Genomic DNA, 18464 nt, shown 5'->3' with positions numbered 1-18464 from the left:
AAAGAAATATTCTTGGTTAACTCACGGGGTTATCAGAGAACTACCAGCAGTATACAACATTCCAGCAATAAAAATCCTCTATTTGTTCAGTGTCTATTTTATTTATCTAACTCTAGGATTGTGGAACTTTTCAGTGAGCGATTGAGATACATTTTATCAGGTCACTAAAAAGCAAAGCCAGAAAATTTCTTTTCCAGGATCTTTGAAATAATCTATAGTATTTCAAGAATAAGAAACAAAATTTTTGTTTCTTTAAAAAACGAAGAACAGGACTTAAACTCAGGGTTTTTTCTGGTTTTCTCTATATATTTTTCTCACATTTTTCAGGAATATAAAAAACTCCTTTGGCAAATTTATGTAAAAATAAAATAGTTAGCTCAGTTTAGTAATTAGTAAAAATACATACAGGACTTTTACTTTTGTGGCATTTGCGCTCACAATCTGTGTAATCTAGTGCTTTGTTCTTTGTTATTTTCTACATATATGAAAGCTTCAAAACTTATTATTGACATATTTGTGCTATAAAATTTTTGTCACTTTTTATTCTTTACTAAGTGGTTGTGCCTTCATTATATTTATGAATATGTGTTCTCTGTAAACTACTTCTCTTAAAATGGGAATTTGAAGTTTCCTGAAGACAAGGACATCTGCTCATTATGTGTGTGCTATGAGACCCCAGTATCTTCAATGCTTTTGAACTATTGCATTTTAAATAAAACTAAATCTGACCTATTTCAAATAACTAAAGGCTGTGTAACTGCAGTTTGAGCAGTCTGTAGCTTTTTCCAGACTATTTTATATTGCACTGAAAATATTTACTTTCTGTTTATTCAAGGAATTTGATGGATAAGAATTCATAGGTACAATATGTGAAAACTTATATTCTGAGATCTTCAGAAGGATAGCTGTGGTTGGTGGCTTTTTCACTGAAACAATCCTTTGAAAAGCTTGTTATTCTCTCTGCTGGTCTTACAGTAGTTTTGATTCTTATTCTTTTTTTTTTTCCCTACAGATTTGGATGATTCTCTTAATCTTTGGAAGGCTCTATCCATTCAAAGCAAATCTTCACATTCTCACTCAACATCTGAAACTATGGTACCTTGCAGAGTAATCTATTTATTTTAAATATAAAGTTGTTAGTCAAATACTTTTAAGAAAATTAGCACTCTTAAAAATATTAAAAAAACTCTAGCCAAACACAAAACCTGAAATCAATCAGAAATTAGCGAAAGCTAAATTAAAATTTACTCTAAAGTAAGTTTAATATGCTGGAAAAACCTTTTATGGTTATTAACCTCAGCAAAAAATAAATAAGATAACTTATCTTGACTAGCAAAATGCAGTGCTGAATTCTGTAGTTTCTCATAGCAAGACATACTCTATAGAGATTACTTTATAGTTGGCATTATTGACAAAGGACAGTCATCTCTCTCTCTAGTTGTCATTTCTGCTGCTTTTATCCACACTGTCCTTTCAGCGTGAACTTGTGTTTACGTGACACAGCAACAGAACTGGATCAATCAAAACCACATAAGTACATTGGGTATTCTGTGTCATAATAAACTCTGGATTCGGAAAATACTTTTATAGAATATAAAAGTGGCACAAGTGTTTGCAAGACCCAAAATAGACATGAGAAACATAAAGCAGGTGGCTGCTTGAAAAAATTGGTTCTGACTAGGATGACTAGTGCAAAAAAATATGCTATCATGATTGCTGATTAAAAATGTTTACATAAGAATCTCAGGTTTTTTAAAAGCAGTTTTTTCCAGATTTCTTTTTACTGAATAAATTCAATGCCACTTACTTATACGAGTGAAAGTTGAACAAATTTCATCTTGTTTTGTTCATGTTACTTGAAGGAAAAGTTACATTTCAGCAATTCTTATCAGGGCTGGATGTCTGATGTACTTAAAATTGTGCTTGAATTTGTATGAAGAATTGAAGAGTTTGTTACATTAAATTTTTTCAGCTTCAGTAGGGAAAGAATAATTTGTTATCAACTACATCAAATTAATGTGTTATATATATATGTGTAAAGTAACATCGTAGTTTCGCGTGAAGGTTTAGCTCAACAATTCCATTCAACAGCTGGACAGCTATTTATTAAAAATGGAAAGCACAGTGTAATACTAAGATACACTCATTTATATCAGTCTTCCTCGTATGGTAGAATTCATACTTGCTAAGGTTATAATCTTGAAGCTAACCATGAGAGTTTTATAAAAGTTTGTAGGTTTTTTTTGTTTTCCTTCTTTCTTTGATACATATGAAGATATCTCTTCATATGACAACCAAAGACTTTTGGTTGTCATTTCTGGAAGTTAATTTAATTTGCATTCATCCTTTGCAAGCTGAAAACTCTTTTATAAAGTAATATAATATATATATATATATATTCTTTATATGTATTAACTAAGAATCTACCTTTAAAAAATACCTCTGCTGGCAGGACAGACTGTAAGTTTCCAAGCTGGATGGCAAAATGCAGATGTGTGATGTTCCAATGCCAGTATTAATTAGAAGAAAAAAAAAGGAGGAATGTAACTTTAACTGAGGCTAATTGCAAACTATATTTCAGAGGGCAGTTAACTTGTGTCTGTCTAGTAAAGTTAGGAAATACTTTTGGAAACTCAAACTTATCCTGAAATCAGACATTTGTAATTTATTCCTATATAAATTCAAATTTTTAGCCTAAAGTCTGACCCAAAGCTTTCAATTTTGATGTACGAGTAAAAGAAATACATTTGCGAAGTCAACCAAAAATTTGTAGAAGTTTGTTGTTAAAATTTGCGTGTTCCTGGCACCAGGATGATGTCGTTATTCCAAGCCCACAAGATGGCGTGCTTTCCCCATCACAGATGAAAAGGAATCTGCAGGTCTTACGGAAGGGAAACATATTCTTTTGGTGCATGGTACAGCTTTTGTGACAATAGCCACAAATAGCTGAGAACCAGCAATCAAACCAAGTTGGATTGTTTCTGTCAGAAACTCTTCTTTGATATTTTGATATCAGAGAAAAAAATAAAATTGTTCTTAGTATGTTCATACCCATTCCTATTCCTGACACACTATTAGTTTTCTCTGCTTTCAGATTTCATGTAATCAGTATATTTGAGCTATCTGATATCAAGAGCTGATTTCACATAGGGTCATGCGACCTTGAGTGAAAATTGCATATAAATTACTTTTTGGCTTCATCTTTTTTCCTCTGTCCCCAAATTTTTCCCCTAATTTGCAAAAAGAAAAATTGAGAAAATTAAAGAGGAAGTCATAGATCCTACAGGATACCATAGATAAAATTGTGGTCATTTTTTAAAGTAAAGAACTACCATGTGGGATGAAATCAATGATTCAACATGATGTAAAAAGACAGTAACAGAATTGTCTGTACTCTGGTAACTCATATGCTCTGTATTTTGTGTCTTTAGGATCCCAGTGGATTGCAGATTTTTGTCAAATTAATTTTTCTGTGAACTAGAATGTCGATACTGCAAAAAGTCCAGTCTGATAAGATTAAAAATGTTGGTCTTTTATAGAATTAATAATTTAAACATTAACTCAGGTTATCATTATGGAATGCAAATCCTTACTCTTATTTTAACCAACATTTGTTTTATGTTTAGTTTATATGATAAGAGACCACCAATATGCATGGAGATACCAATTTGCTTCACACTGTATAAATATTCTAGGGCTGTTCCGTGTCTGGGACAGCTTAGCAAAATGAGCAGTTTTTTCAAAAACTTGAGCTAAAAATGCTGTGGATTAAAGATCTACAGACATCTCCCAGATAGCTTTAAGTCATGGCCATTCTTTTCTGTGAAATCTTGTTGCTATTTTATAAAAATGTCTGCTTTATTTTCTGGAACCATGGTTACCAGAGCGCTATACAGTAAAGTGATTTAAACTTTTGAAAAGGGAACTGAATGGAATTAATCAATGCAAGCCTATTAAAGCAACGCCAGAGGGATTTTTGTACTAGAGGTTAAGAAAAGACCTTTTATTCCTATCTAGTAGATAAATGGCAAAACCCTTGCATTTCTCCTGTGTTTCCACTCTGACAATTTTTGTATTCTTTTGAATTAGTTCTAATCTGCAGTCGTCATCTCCCTCTCCACACACATGAACCTTTTCCCCTATTAAACCCCCTTCCAAAGTCTCACTGTTAAGCAGCACAATGCCTCATTGCTCCCAGAAGCAATATGGTGGCTGTAGTAAATATCCTTTACTAGATACTATGTCCTGGACTCCCAGTTCATCCTTATCAAAGGTGATTTATAAAAGTGGTAATATCTTTTTTTTTTTTTTCCTGCAAGGCAGAAGAGTGTGGAAACAACTTCATTGTGTTACTGTGTGTTTTCTTTTAAGATAGCAGAAAATTTATGGTTTTAACCTATTTCCCACAGTGAGGCAATTACCAATAAATGTTCCATCAGTGCAGGAAGCTGATATTTTTCTAACCAGATAAAGCTTTTACTGATTTCTTTTTTATTTATTTTTTTAACATAACTAAGAACTTGTTTTTATTTCCTTCCCCAAAGTGTTTAAACAGTTGTAGAAGATAAAGAATTGTCGTGCAATGTAGCTGATACTGTTTACTAATATGTGAAATCTTGTATAATTCATAATAATATCTGTAAGATGACTCTCAGTATAGTTATAATTGCTTTTAGGGCTTTACTTCTTTTAAAAGGACCATATGGACTGTTAGAAGCTGTATTTTGGGATTTGACTCTTTAAGGAAAAGATTTATGGTTTTCTCACCTATTGGAATGCTTGGAATTGAAGTGTAGTGCTGAATAAATGCAGAATTTACCATGTGTCAAGCTCAATTGGTTTAATATAAATAATGGATTTTAATAATTATTTAAATTAGCAAGCATAAAACTTTAAATAGCTTATTTCAATCGGCAAACATGGGCTTTTATTTGTATAATCAAAATAGAATTTGAATTTCAATTGCTCAGCACAGTCTGGGACTGCATTTTGCTAACAAGAAAATTATTTAGCTAAGCATTGTCATTAGTGTTTATGTGACCAAAGCTCCATGTGAATCCTGAGTTTTGGACACACCTCCCAAATTTTACTGCAGATTGTTTTCTGTGTTACAGTAACCTCCTGCCTTTTTTGGGGGAACAACTGAGCAGGCTTGAGGAGAAAGATTCAAGACTGTAGGATAAATAACAGTGGGAGACCAGAGGAAAATGGGAGAGAGAAGGGAGTTAAAACATGCAGGTTACAAGTATACAGTAGCTAGGAGGGGAATAATCTGTGATTTCCTTCTCTCCATCCTTTTTGTCAGTCAAGTCACTTTTTACATTTCCTTAGGTAAAAAAAATATTCCAACTGTTATTCTAACAAAACTTAGAAGAAAAAAACCAAACCTCTGAAATGTTTCAGTCTTCCTGAGAAAGTTCACTGTGAGGAAAAGTCTAATAACATTCTTCTTCAAGCTGTAGCTGTGTTAGGATTTCATTGGGTTCCCCAACATTCTGTATTGTTTGCACTGTTTAGTGACACGCTTCAAGAAAATTATCTAATGTGAATTGTCCATCTAGGAAATAAAAACCAGAAGTGAAAAGTGACTTGACATGATAGATGCTTGTCCCATGCTCTGAAACAGGTCACAGGTCTTACTATTACAAAAGCACATGATTTAACTGGTGACTCTAGGTCTTCTGATCTAAAGCTTGTGGTTTTAAACACAGTAGTAAGAGCATTAAGAACTTCAAAAATGTGCAAAATTCATAATCTGGATGACATAAAATTGGTGGGAGGAGCATGGAAGTGGTATGACCGTAAAGTTATCTACTGTCGTGTAAATATCTCATGTCTTCATTATGAAATCAAGAAATATAAGGATCGCAGGATTAAGGTTAAGAGAAGTACGTAGAGTTAGAAAGACTCTGGGACATTAACTCTGTCTGATGACAAATGTGCTTGTGATATTTTTATCTGGGCATGTTCTGGTACAAACGGACAAGTGCTGATATTCTCAGTAGAGCAAATAGTCCGTGAAAAATTTGACTTTAAATGCTTCAGTAATGTCTTTCTATCTTTATCCAAATGTAGGTTGAGTCAATTATATGGATGAAAAAGAAGGATGAAGAGGAGGAATTTCCAGTGACATGGGCATTGATCAGTTTTTAACTGAAATGTTTCAGGCTGTTCAGATTGCACACCTTTCAATAGTTTCAATTGCTGGAGGTTTATTATATACACACACACACATAATGGACAAAATGTAATCAAATTGCTTTTGAACAGTAATATTTACACCATTTTTTCTTTTGCGAGTTTGTTGTTTATGGTAGGTTGTTCCCTTGTTCCGAGCAAAGTATAAATAGAAGACTAGTCTATAAAAGCTGGAATCAACTAATTTCCTTTTTATGGCTTTCATAGATTCTGTCTGCATCACCATCACTGGGGAGTGTTACTGAGCTTCAGGCAACAGTTCCAACAAGTTCAACCAGTTTTATTCCTGAAACTGTAGTTGATCGTCTCATGGCACAAGGTAAGTCAAGCTTGAGTTGTGTATATCATGATGAATACAATGTATTAGCTTGCCCATATTTCAGTATTTGTCCATGCTGTACATTTGTGCAGCTTGCATATTGCTGGAAAAATCACTGATACTTTCTGTGGTTCTTTTAGAACATAAACATTAAACGCTTCCTCTAAAATGCAATAGGGTGAAATACATTTGACAGAAATAAGTGAAAATTGTTGGTATTGCTTGAAATGTATCTCAAGATTTAGGTTCTGTTCCTGGCATCTAGTCACTCTTTCAGAACAATCGTGGTAAAGCTGTCCATATACCTACGTGCACACACAAGTGCGCGCGCACACACACACACACACACACACACAGATGTATACATCAGTCTCTTTGTACGTGGAAAGATAAAAATGAATATAATAAAAAAATATATAAAATCATTTATGTAGAGAGAGCTATGTACAAGTATAAAATATTTTTCTGTTAAGGAATGAGAATTTATTGTTTGCCTCTAACAATTATTAATGTCTGGTAGAGGGAACAGAACTATTCAGAACTGTTTTTTGTGTCTGATTTTTTTGAGTTTGGTTTTTTTTCATTCATTCCAGAATATACAATTTAAATACAGAGAGGACTCGAATGTTTTATGAAAAATAAAAAATTTGTTTTATGTAATTGCTGTAATTTAATCTTCTGTGGTTTTGTTTTGTTTGTTTGTTTGTTTTTTAATTAAACACACTCTAGGTCAAAGTGATACAACCATAACAGAATCTCCAACTCAACATGCTTCTCCCATGTCTGCTGCTCTGTCTAAAAAGTGTGGTGTAGTCACGCCTGCCCTTTTGTCAGCTGTTTGCAGCCTTCTTCACAATCTGCTGGTTGTCATGCCAAAAGATACTGGAATTGCTCTTCAGCAAGCACATTTGCTAACAGCTCTCAGCAGGTATGAGATCAGTAACTGTTGAGCTATAAACAGGGTGTAGCAATAGAGATTCAAATGAGATCTACTTGTGTTTCTTACCAAAACTGTTAAACATATTGGTGATTCAATTTGTGGTGTCTGTCTTGTGCAGGATGACTGTGTTCCTCTCATAATGTTCTAGGTTTTTGTCTAGATAACCATTTAGTCATCCTTTTTGGATGGGTAATTTTTAGTTTATTTTTTAGTAAAACAATACATAATATATTCAGGTATTTGGAATTGCAGATCATTTCAGTTGAATTGAATGAAATATTCTGAAGATGAGCCAAGGACTCTCACACTAAAAGAGAGTAAATAACACTAACCAGATTTGGGAAAGTATGAATGATAAATCTTAGTGTTCTGATTCTTTTAAAAGGAACTACTTCAAAATAGTCTTCAGATAGTATTTCATGTTTCCACTTTTACCATAAAGAATTCTTTCATCTGTAGAAGATGTTTGGAAGTCCTGAAATGAAGCATGAAAAATTAGTTCAGTTTTTTTGCAAAGGTTTTCAAGAGCTTTCATATTTGATCTTCCTAGTGCAAATAATGGAAAAAATGAAACAAACCCAAACAAACCCCCAGCAACTCTGGTTTGAATACAGTTTATAATATATCAGAGCTTCTAGAGAAAAGAAAATAAGCAATCAAATAGAAACAATTGATTTTTGCCAGTTATTGGAATTTATGTTAGTCTAACTATTTTGAAACAACTTAACTGCTTTTATAGTTGCCATTGCACTAGACTTTCTTAAAATGGTGGTGTTTACCAGTAAGTGCTTCTTATTTTATTTTTACTGTTTATTTATATTGTTCTCTTTTATGGAATGTTAAGTTAGTAAGATGTTTAATTATTAAACTGTATTTCTAACCATCTTTTTTATTTTAGTCTTGTAAATGCTAATCTGGTTGAGAGATATATCATGGAACTGAAGACTCCATTGGGTCATCCATGTCATATAGAACATGTAAAAGCTCAGGTTAGAGAAGCATTTGTTACTTTCTAATTTTTTGAAGTTACGAAATTAATTATCTTAGCATAATTTATGTCATTAACATAGTCCAGATGTGCTGCTATAGGCTACACTCATGTGAATCTCTGCACTTTTATCAAGCCTTACGTGAAAATAAACCATTTTATTCAATACATAATTATAAGAATAATTATTTCCTATGTTAGAACTATGTTAGAACCATAAAACTGAAAATGAATTGTGTTTTAAAAATATAAATTGAGTTTAGCCATTAAAGAAATTATATAATAGAATTTCTTCATATGGTATTGAAGTGCAAGTCAGATACAGTTAGCCCAAAATATTATGAATCAGTTGATATAATGTGAATAAATTTAAAATAATGTGGAAGTTGTAACTATATGGCTTTATTTCATATCTTTCTGTAAATATTTAACAGGTCATAATACTACTTCAGTACTTGTCATCTGTGTCCAGGCTTCTAAAATCATGTTTATTGATGGACTCTCAGCTTGTAATCCAGAATGAACTGATGAAATCTCTCTTGGAAAATACCTTCAGGATTCTCACCATACGCCCCAAAGATGAGTTAGGTAATGAAGTACTTTGTTTCCAGTATAACCAGACAGAGACAGGTCTTCATTTATAGACCTCCTTCGTGTAAATTGACACTGTCAGGCTTAGCTTTCCAGGTTTGTGCACATTTATAAATGCGTTGATTTTCTATGTTGTCTTTGCAGATACCGAGTTAACATCTGTACTTCGTGAAACATGGGTAGACTGTTTCAGCCTTCTAGCTACAATATTGTGGAAAAGTGGCCAGATATCATTTCCATCTCTGACAGCTGCCCTTACAAATCATTGTACAGCAGTAATGGGTAATGACTGTTCCTAGGAATATTTTGACCTAGCAACTAATAAAACAAACAATAGAAAAGAGCGTCATTCCTGTTTAGATGCTATTAAGTAATGACCAATGAGATATCCAGAATGAAAACCAGATATGTCCAGAGCTTTACTGACTTGTTTTGTTAACTGAATCTTTATAACGCCTCCTACTATCATCAGAGAAACTTTTGAACATCGAAATCAATTCAGAAGTTTTCTTTGAATGTGTGGGTTAGTGATTTTAGTTGCAAACCTTAGCCAAATTTGGTTTTTGTGAAATGATCCATTAGCACTTTATTTTTCCCTATTTTTTTTTTAAATATTTTGCATAAAATGAAAGCAAAGTTTTGAGGGGAGATAAGAGATGTGGCAGTTCAAGCTTATTATACAGAGTTTGTTTGTTTCTTTGTTTTTTATTATTATTACTCTAACATTAGTTACTTGCATAGTCAGACAAGATTCTGTGACATTTTAATATTAAAGTATGAACACAGTCCAGACAAGCTTATGATTTCAACCAGGTGCATGGTAAGTAATCTAATGAATCCAAATCCAATTGTACATAAAGCAACTGATAGATACTGTTGAAAGCCGTTGAATAAAGTGAGGAGAGTTCAGAAAATTGTTGAACAAATGAATGATTTGAGTGAAATGGAAATTACTTTTTTTGGTTTATAGTCAAACCAATGCAGAGCAATTAATTCACTCAAACCTTATAAAACTCAAACTTTTCTTTCATAGACTTTTTAAAGACTTACTAAATGCACAGAATTTGTAGTATTCCTTGTGCAGTGCACAGATATTACTACCTCTTGGCTCACATGCTTCATTTGATAAGTCTTTCCGAGTTCCAGAGCACTTTAGCTTTATTCATAATGAAATGTTTTGTTTAACCTTTCAGATACCATTTCTGATTGTATTCATCTGTCTACCACATATCCTGCTTTATATGTGGCTAGTTTACAGTTCCTCTCTGTCCTTTTGAATGAAGAAGGAAGAAGACAGCTCCAAGATAAACCGAGTATATGTCAGAATCCAACTATTAGCTTTCTTTTGGAGCACGTTGAAGGATGCCAGGCATCAGTAACTCATCTTACTTCATTAATGATTCAGGTATTTAAAATTAGACATTTTAAAAGACAAAATTTTTGCATTTTTCTATTTTGTTAAAAAAGAATATGCAGTTACCTAATGAAAAATCAATTATTTCCAATTCTAAACCAAGACGTCTTTAATTTGACACATCTATTAGACTCATTTTTGAAATTCATGTAATAAGATGGAACAATTGCAAAGAAGCAACTTCTGGGAAGTGATATTTTTATTCTAAGGAATTTCACTATGTTTAATGTCTCTTCTTCATTATTGTGTTGAAGGAAGGTAAGATTGCACTAAAGGCACATCAATGAATTGTCTGCAATAGCAAACCTTGAATAGGAAAAGTCTGGAATGCCTGGGCTGGGAACCTAGGTAGAATGTTAAAAAAAAAAAGTAAGAGAAGTGGGCTTACGAGCAAAAGAAGAAAAATTTAATTTTAAAAATCCATTTTAATTAGAAAAAATAATGAAAGACTTTAATGCAGACCATCTATAAACATGAATATATATAGAAAGAACTCCAGATAGGAATGTGTGATGGATCATCCAAATGAAAATGTAGACTATGACAACCTATTTATAGATATAAATACTATTTTTAATATGGTCACTTTTTCATTTCGGTACTGAAATTGCGTTTTTTGTAGGTCTGTGAAAGAAAATCTTCAAAGGATGTGCTGAAAGAAGTTGCTACAAATGCACTGCTGTCTTTGTTAGCTGTCAGTAAAAATGCCCAGAAATGTGCTTTGGAAGGTGAGCATTTCAAAAAGTATGTTAAATGATTTGCAAATCAAATGCTTGCAGGTGTTTTACATATTATCTTTAAATCATAATGGTATTTATCAAAGCAAAAGACCTAGTTTCAGTGGCAGGGCTTTTTTCAGATTTTTATTATGAAATCTTATTAATAGTTAAAAGTTTTCAGCTGCAAATAAAATATTATGGTATAGCCAGTCTAAAACCTTGTGGTGAGCTCACAGCTCTGTATTAGAGTGAGAAGAGTCCCGTGAGCTTTTACAACTAATGGCATGCTCATCCATTTGAAACTGGAGATTTTTTACTGGCAATGTCTTCCATTTCTTGTTTTACGCTATGCCGATACTTTTGTATGTGAAAGTATGCCCTGTATTCTCAGTTCTGGCTGTAGCTAGACAGAGCTTTTTTTCAGCTTTGTTCTTCCCTGCCTCTTTGTTTATTTAGTCCCATTTTACACTTTAAGTAGGACCTTCTTCCCTTGCTATGCAGTATCTTTAATGCCTAAATTTACAGTAGTAAACCAATTTCTAATCAAAGGCTTTTTGTAGCCTCTAGAATACAGGGGAGAGGGCTTAATTTGCTTTTCTCCTGTATCATGCATTTAATACCTTCTGACTAGTCTAAGTTCACTTTGTCTTCAGTGCTTTCTTGTTGCTTATGTCTCCCACTTGGTTTTTTTTCTGCTTTTTAAACCTACACTACATTGAAGTATAGCCTAGACACATCTGTTGAATATCTGATCCTAGTAGTGGCAGAAAACACTGAAATTCAAATCCTGTGCCTTCTGCTCTTTCTCAGTGTACTGGTGCTGTACTCAGCCCTTACTTCAGTCAGGGTCCTTCTTCTGTTGATGACCTACTAGATCATCTAAGATCTGACTTCCTGTGAAGGCACTTCCACTTCAGGAAGTGCATCATGTTCTGTGCTTGAGCAGTCTTCCTTGCCTTCTCATGTAACACAGATCTTAGAAAAAGAGGAATAGAACTTTTGGGATTCAAACCAATATCCTTAAGACACCTGTAGCTCTAACATCACCTGTTCAGCTCTTAAGGACTACTCTAAGTTAAGGATGCCAAGTCCTGCACCTTGAAAGGAACAACCACTTACAGCAGTAGAGGTTGACTGGAGAACTCAAAAGGGCCTGGTAGGCAGCAAGCTGAATGTGAGAAGACTTAGCAGCATCCTGGGTTGTATTAACAGGAACACAGCCAGCAGATCAAGGGGAAAGGATTACCTTTCGTCTACTTGCCACTTGTTACACTAAATCTAGAACACTTCATCTAGTTTTGGCCCAGTACAAGAAATGTCAACAAACTGGAGTGAGTTCAGCAGAGGGCCACCAGGGGTGGTTATGTCCACTTGTCCTTAGATATAAGGCTGAAGGAACTGACTATGTTCAACTTGGAGAAAATAAGATTTTGGGGGACATAATGACAGTCTTCTCATACCTGTGAGATTTGAAGAAGATAGAACCAAGTTTGTCACAGCAGTGCATGGTGTAGGAAGATGAGAGAGAACGAGCATAAACTGAAACGTGGGAGTCAGACTGCGTGTAAGTAAACCTTTGAAGGCAGTAAAGCAGTGGCTAGACAATATTGTTCATTCTCTGTCTTTGGACATTGTCAAGACCCAACTGGGTAAGGCTTCATCACCATCATCATTGTGAAAAATTTATTTCTCATGTCTAGTCTATCTGCTCTCTCATAATTTAAAATGATTACCCCTTATCCTATTGCAACAGGCCCTGCTAAAATGTTTGTTCCCATCTTTTATATGCTCTTTTAAAGTACTGAAAGACTGCAATCAGGTCTCCTTGAAACCTTCTCTTCTCCAGGTTGAATAATCCCAGCTCTCTTAGCCTGTCCTTATAGATGTATTACATCCATCCCATCATTATTATGGTCCTCTTCTGGACTCTCTCCAACTGGCCCTTCCTGTGGTGGGGGCCCCAGAGCTAGATGCAGCACTCCAGGTGGGCTCTCACCAGACAGGACTAGAGGGGCAGAATCCCCTCCCTCACCCTGCTGGCCATGCTGCTTTTGATGCAGCCCATGATACATTTGGCCTTCTAGACTGTAAGTGCACATTGCCAAGTCATGTCCAGCTTTTCATCCACCAGCAGCCCCCATTCCTTCTTAGCAGGGCTGCTCTCAATCCCTTTATCCTCCAGCCTGTATCGATACTTGGGATTGCCCCAACCCAAGTCCAGCACCTTGCACATGACCTTGTTGAACATAATGAGGCTCACCTGGACCCACTTCTTAAGCTTGCCCAGGTCCCTCTGAATGGCATCCCATTCCTCAGGTGTGTCAATCACATGCTTAGCTTGGTGCCGTCTGAAAACTTGCTGAGGGTGCACTTAATCCCCCTGTGCTATTGGTGAATGCATTAAACAGATCCCAACATGAACCCCTGAGGGACACTACTTGTCAACAGTCTCCGTCTGGACTTTGACACATTGACTTCTACCCTCTGAGTGAGCATATAACCACCTCAGCCACCGTACAGTCCACCTGTCAATTACATAACTCTGATTTGGAAGGATGTTGTAGAGAACCATGTCAAAAGCCTTAAGGAAATCCAGGTAGACGGTATCTGTAGCTCTTACTTTGTCCCCTCATGTAGTCACTCCATGACCTTATAGTGAATTAAAGACTCTAGATCCAAAGAAAAGAGCCTAACTCAAAATTTTGCATTTGAGTCACCTGAACAATTGCTTTCCCTTGTTCCACTGCAGGTGCAGCAAATCTGCTGCACCTTATTAGGGAAGGGTTGGGTAATATAAATGGGCATCCTAACTTCTTGAAGCTTCACTCTTCTAAGCAGCATCGTTGAAAATATCCTGAAGACTTATGAGTTGTTATCCTCTCCTTCTCAAATCATCTTCCTCTCTCAATCTTACCAGTACTTCTTTTTGGCATTCCTCTCAATGGGACTCTGTTACAAGAGGACTCAAATATATTCTGGCTTCTCGAGATCATTCAACTGCATGCACTTCATCTCAGGAACTGTTAGTTACTTCCTGATATCAAGCAGATAACAACAAGATCATTGCCAGAAAGATATTTTGTGTTTCAACGTTTTTGATTGTGAATGTAATTATAAATGTTACTGGTTTTTGTCTTCCAGCTGGCCTGATAGACAGCTGTATAGAAAACATGAAGCACATTCATGCACAGTTGAACTTGGATTCCCTAAAGCCTGGGAAAGCACAGAGAAAAAAGGTAGCTATAAAAGCCAGAAGACTGATATGATAAGGCACTTCCCAGCTCTCATTCATTTGGTTTGTTTTTGTTTTCTTGAGGCAGATAATGATTGTATATGTCACGGATGAGACAGTTAATGATAACTTGTAGTGGATCTGGAGACTTCTGTAAGGTCTTACTAGGTCTCAGCTTCCTTTTCCAACATGGAGATGACTGCTACTTCAGGAATGTCAAGCAGAAAATCACATCATTTCATACTTTGCGGGTGCTTGGTCTTGGGTGTTTGCTGGACAAAGCCCCTGGGCATGTGATGGTGTTTTTCTCCATGCATCTCTCTAGCCCTCAGGATCTTCTCCCACTTTCAGGGTTCTTCCTCTAGCCAGGATCGTCATGTTCTTTTTTTTTTGTTTTCTTTCTCTCAGGAACAGTTTCTTTTCAGGAATCCTTTTTGCCACACACTTTTTTTCCCAGAACTCCAAGCTTCTGTTTACCATAAGTTAATCTATGTGTGAAGTACAACACATGATCAGCCTCTGAGTTACTGGTTTTGTCTCATGTCTTTTCATTAATTGGAGGATTCAGGACTTCCCACTTTTAGTCCAGGTTATCAGAATTAGCAACTAGCTCATTCTGGATGAAGCCAGCAACTAGAAAGCTTCTGATGAAAGGTCAAAGTTCAGTTTCAGACATTCATGGATATACACAAACATCCTTTTGTAATCTGTCAGTGCTTGTAATTTATGATATTTAGCCTTACAGCAATATCAGAGTACTGTATTGTTTTCAAATATAGTTGGACTTTCCACTGTGACTTCATGGTTCTATCCAATCCAGCTAATTTTTCGCATCTTGTTTCCACAATAATAATTTTTGTTTTTCTCAAGTTTTATTTCTCATTGTCTTTCAACCAGTGCTAGCTGTTTTGGTTTTGTCTATTCCTGTGTCAGTCAGTCTACCTCCCATCCCAAAACCAGTTTCAGTCTGCTTATGAATGCAAATAATAGCTTTTTTTTACTCTCCACCTTCTCCTATTACCTGGCTTCCAATTCTACTTTTTGTTCTGTTCTCCTTCAAACTTGGTCTGGACATCTGAGCTTCTTGTCATCAAGTCAGTTGTACCTGGTTTTAACTTCTTGCCAGTTTTTATTTTAACCTCATTCTTGCGGTCCCTTCTACCGCCTGCACTCCCAGTTTCTTTTCTCCATTCACTATTTATTTATTTAGCCTTTTTTTTAACTTCCTTCCAGTTATTCCAGACTCTCATATCACCCAGCTGTTCTTTACCACATCTAGATATGTCTTACCATTATACAACAAATTCATAAGTTTTTTGTTACAATCTGGTTATTTTCTGCCACTTTCATCTAACAAAATTATTAAAATTACAGGCAGTAAGCTCTGCTGTCAAGTTTGGTATCTTGTCCACTCCCACATAAAGCAGAAATTGCAGAGAACATATTCCTGCAGAGTATTTTGGCATTTCTTGAGCTCAGTAGTATTTTTCTGAGGTTTTGACACAGACATTAGCCTTGATATTTGAGAGTGTGGAACTGTGTTTTAAAACAATGAACTCTTAAAAAATTTTGAGTTTGACCCTGACATTTGAGGGCTACAGTATTTTTTATTTAGAGCTGCTAAACACCTTTATTATCCCTTCTTCAAGGGTTGGAGGCTGAAAGGTGTCCTACCCTGGATATGTCTTGGAAGGTTGAAGTCAGCTAGTTCTCTGCATTTTTTTGGGGTGAGAAGAGGGAAGCTGGGGACATTTGCTCCTCTGCTAAACATAGAAGGAATATAAAACTTGAAATAAATTAGAGGAAAGGAGCCTCTGAGAAAGGTCAGAAAGACTGTTTATGTTTAATTAAAAATTCTTTGAAAGGTTTGCAAGACTTTGTGGCAGATTTTCCTGCTCAGCTGGGACTGTAGGTTGCTACGTCACATGTAAGCGTATGTAAGCGTCATATGTGGTGCATAATGACAAAGAGTTTCATGTGAAGGAAACTGGAACATTGCTTTCATAGTAGATTTAGCTGATCATTCACAAAACCGCCCCTCAACCCACTCACTTCAAGGCACAACTCTCAAAAAGAAGTTATTAGAGCTTCTTTTCTTTTTTTTTTCTTTCTCATTTTTTTCATTTAACTGTTGGGAAAAATGTATTTGACCTAGCGTCATTCTCAGGGCAACCGATGTGTTTTAGCTGATATTCCTTTTCTTTCACAATAATTAGTGTGATGCTAACCAAGAGCATGAAAAGTATTTGCAAATGGCCAAGTTTTGAAAAAAGGCCTTATAATAGGATCTTAGTAAAAATGAAGATATCCTAAACCAAATAAATACAACAGTGCTGTCAACACAATCCATAACATTTTCAACCTCATAGAAGTTTATACATTAAATATGAGTTACAGCTTGTGGCATTTTAGAGTTACTATATTTATTAATTAAATTAACACACAGAGAATTCCTTGGAATAACGTTTTGGAGATAGCATTTTATTTAGCTGAAAGTGAGACAAACCAGTCATAAAATGTATTTGTAATGATGATTTGTATGTTTCTTCTTTATCTCTACACCTGACTTTCATTAACCTTTGGGGGTTAGATGGTTACTTCATTCCCAAATGTCATCAACTGTGCATGTTATGATTTATAAGCACACCTTATTGCTTCACCTTGTCTGAGATTAAGCATGAATCCTATTTTACATTTTTGTTCCTTTATAAGACAGAAATATTATGCTGTGGTGTACAGGCTTGTTGGAATTTGATCATCTTTCATAAGTATTTTACTGTGTCAACCTTATAGAAGTTAGGTCAGCAATCATTAGCCTCTAGCATCACAGCTCTATCATGAAGATGGATTTTTTGTTTACTTGTATACTTTAATCTCAGTATAGTAACTCACTGTCCAATGGTCTGTATTTATCTTTGTGATATTCTTATTAGGTTGGAAGCTATTTCCTTTATTAAGGATGGGAAGCTAAGACCCTGACAATATAAGGATGGATTGGTCTGACCAAATGTAGAGATCTGCAAGACAGAGTTAGTTTAACCTTGTTTTTATCAGAGGAAGAAAAAGCTGCTTCTCGGGAGTGATTCATTTGACTTGTTTTAGGATGTCTTTAGAATGGAACCAAACTTGGAAATGTTCCCACCCATTCTTCATTAGTTGTAAGAGAAGTGGAACAGATGTCTGCATTTGCTCAGATTGGTGCCCCTGGAAATAGTATCTGTGTGTTATAAGAGAGATGAGGATGACTCTAAAAAACTTGTTATAAAAGTCTTTAGTAAATATGCTCAAAGCAAGCTGAGATGAATCCTACCTGAGATCAGAAGAAAACTGCAGAAGAGATGTGACCCAAATGTTGATGCCTTAGATATTTCTTTCCTCCTTGTATAAAATTCATTCTGGTCTTATGTTGACGATCTTCAATTATTTTTCTCTGGATAGGAGGAGAACCTTCTCAAGGAGTTAAGGTGTTCTATGCAACTCCTCAGGAACTGTCTCTTTCAAAATCAAGAATGCAAAGTAAGTATTCTTATATTGAAGTAATGTGAGCACATTCAGTTAGTCAATGAAGATAATTTTTTTTTGTACTTTGAAGTTGTTTTCAAGCTGGCTATATTTAAGTTAAATATTGATAGAAAGAAATGCTTCAAATTTCGCTATTATTCCCAGTTTCTAAGAATATTTCATACATGCATTAAGAACTCTATGGTCTTATTGAAACATCATCGCCCAATGGTTTCAGACGTCTATTATCTTTTATATCAACTTCTGTTTTGCTTAATTAAATAATTCTAATTTTCAAAGCATATAATATGAAAAAGGCATGTGGAGAAAAGTGTGAGGCCACCAGAAAGGCACATAGAAATAACTTCAGATCTTGGAAAGTGATTTTCTTTCCTTATTCCTCTCTCCTTATTTTCTTTTCCTTTCTGAAAGGCAAAACAACTCAAACCAAAACAAAAACCCAAGCAAACAAACAAAACCAAACAAAAACAAACCCTAAGTAATAATTTGCTATTTACTTTTCTTTATCTGAGTTAAATTGCAGTAATCTTCCACAACACAG

General features: G+C 35.0%; 1 protein-coding gene across 2 annotated transcripts in view; it reads left to right on the top strand.

Annotated features, from left to right (window-relative positions):
• Nucleotides 1-18464, top strand: part of RTTN (rotatin) — a 76543-nt gene that overhangs the window by 48293 nt on the left and 9786 nt on the right. For both annotated transcript variants that reach the window (XM_027882877.1, XM_027882878.1), the window contains exons 34-43: nucleotides 1013-1095; nucleotides 6406-6517; nucleotides 7247-7445; nucleotides 8356-8446; nucleotides 8880-9033; nucleotides 9181-9318; nucleotides 10230-10441; nucleotides 11073-11178; nucleotides 14311-14405; nucleotides 17840-17917. In XM_027882877.1, the coding sequence (XP_027738678.1) occupies nucleotides 1013-1095; nucleotides 6406-6517; nucleotides 7247-7445; nucleotides 8356-8446; nucleotides 8880-9033; nucleotides 9181-9318; nucleotides 10230-10441; nucleotides 11073-11178; nucleotides 14311-14405; nucleotides 17840-17917 (1268 nt within the window). The remainder of the gene's footprint in view (nucleotides 1-1012; nucleotides 1096-6405; nucleotides 6518-7246; nucleotides 7446-8355; nucleotides 8447-8879; nucleotides 9034-9180; nucleotides 9319-10229; nucleotides 10442-11072; nucleotides 11179-14310; nucleotides 14406-17839; nucleotides 17918-18464) is intronic.

Source organism: Empidonax traillii, unplaced genomic scaffold (assembly GCF_003031625.1).
Source record: "Empidonax traillii isolate 1590-97213 ecotype Southwest subspecies unplaced genomic scaffold, ASM303162v1 scaffold113:size1526484, whole genome shotgun sequence".
NCBI classification, from domain to species: Eukaryota; Metazoa; Chordata; class Aves; order Passeriformes; family Tyrannidae; genus Empidonax; species Empidonax traillii.
This window is presented reverse-complemented; position numbering and strand designations above follow the sequence as displayed.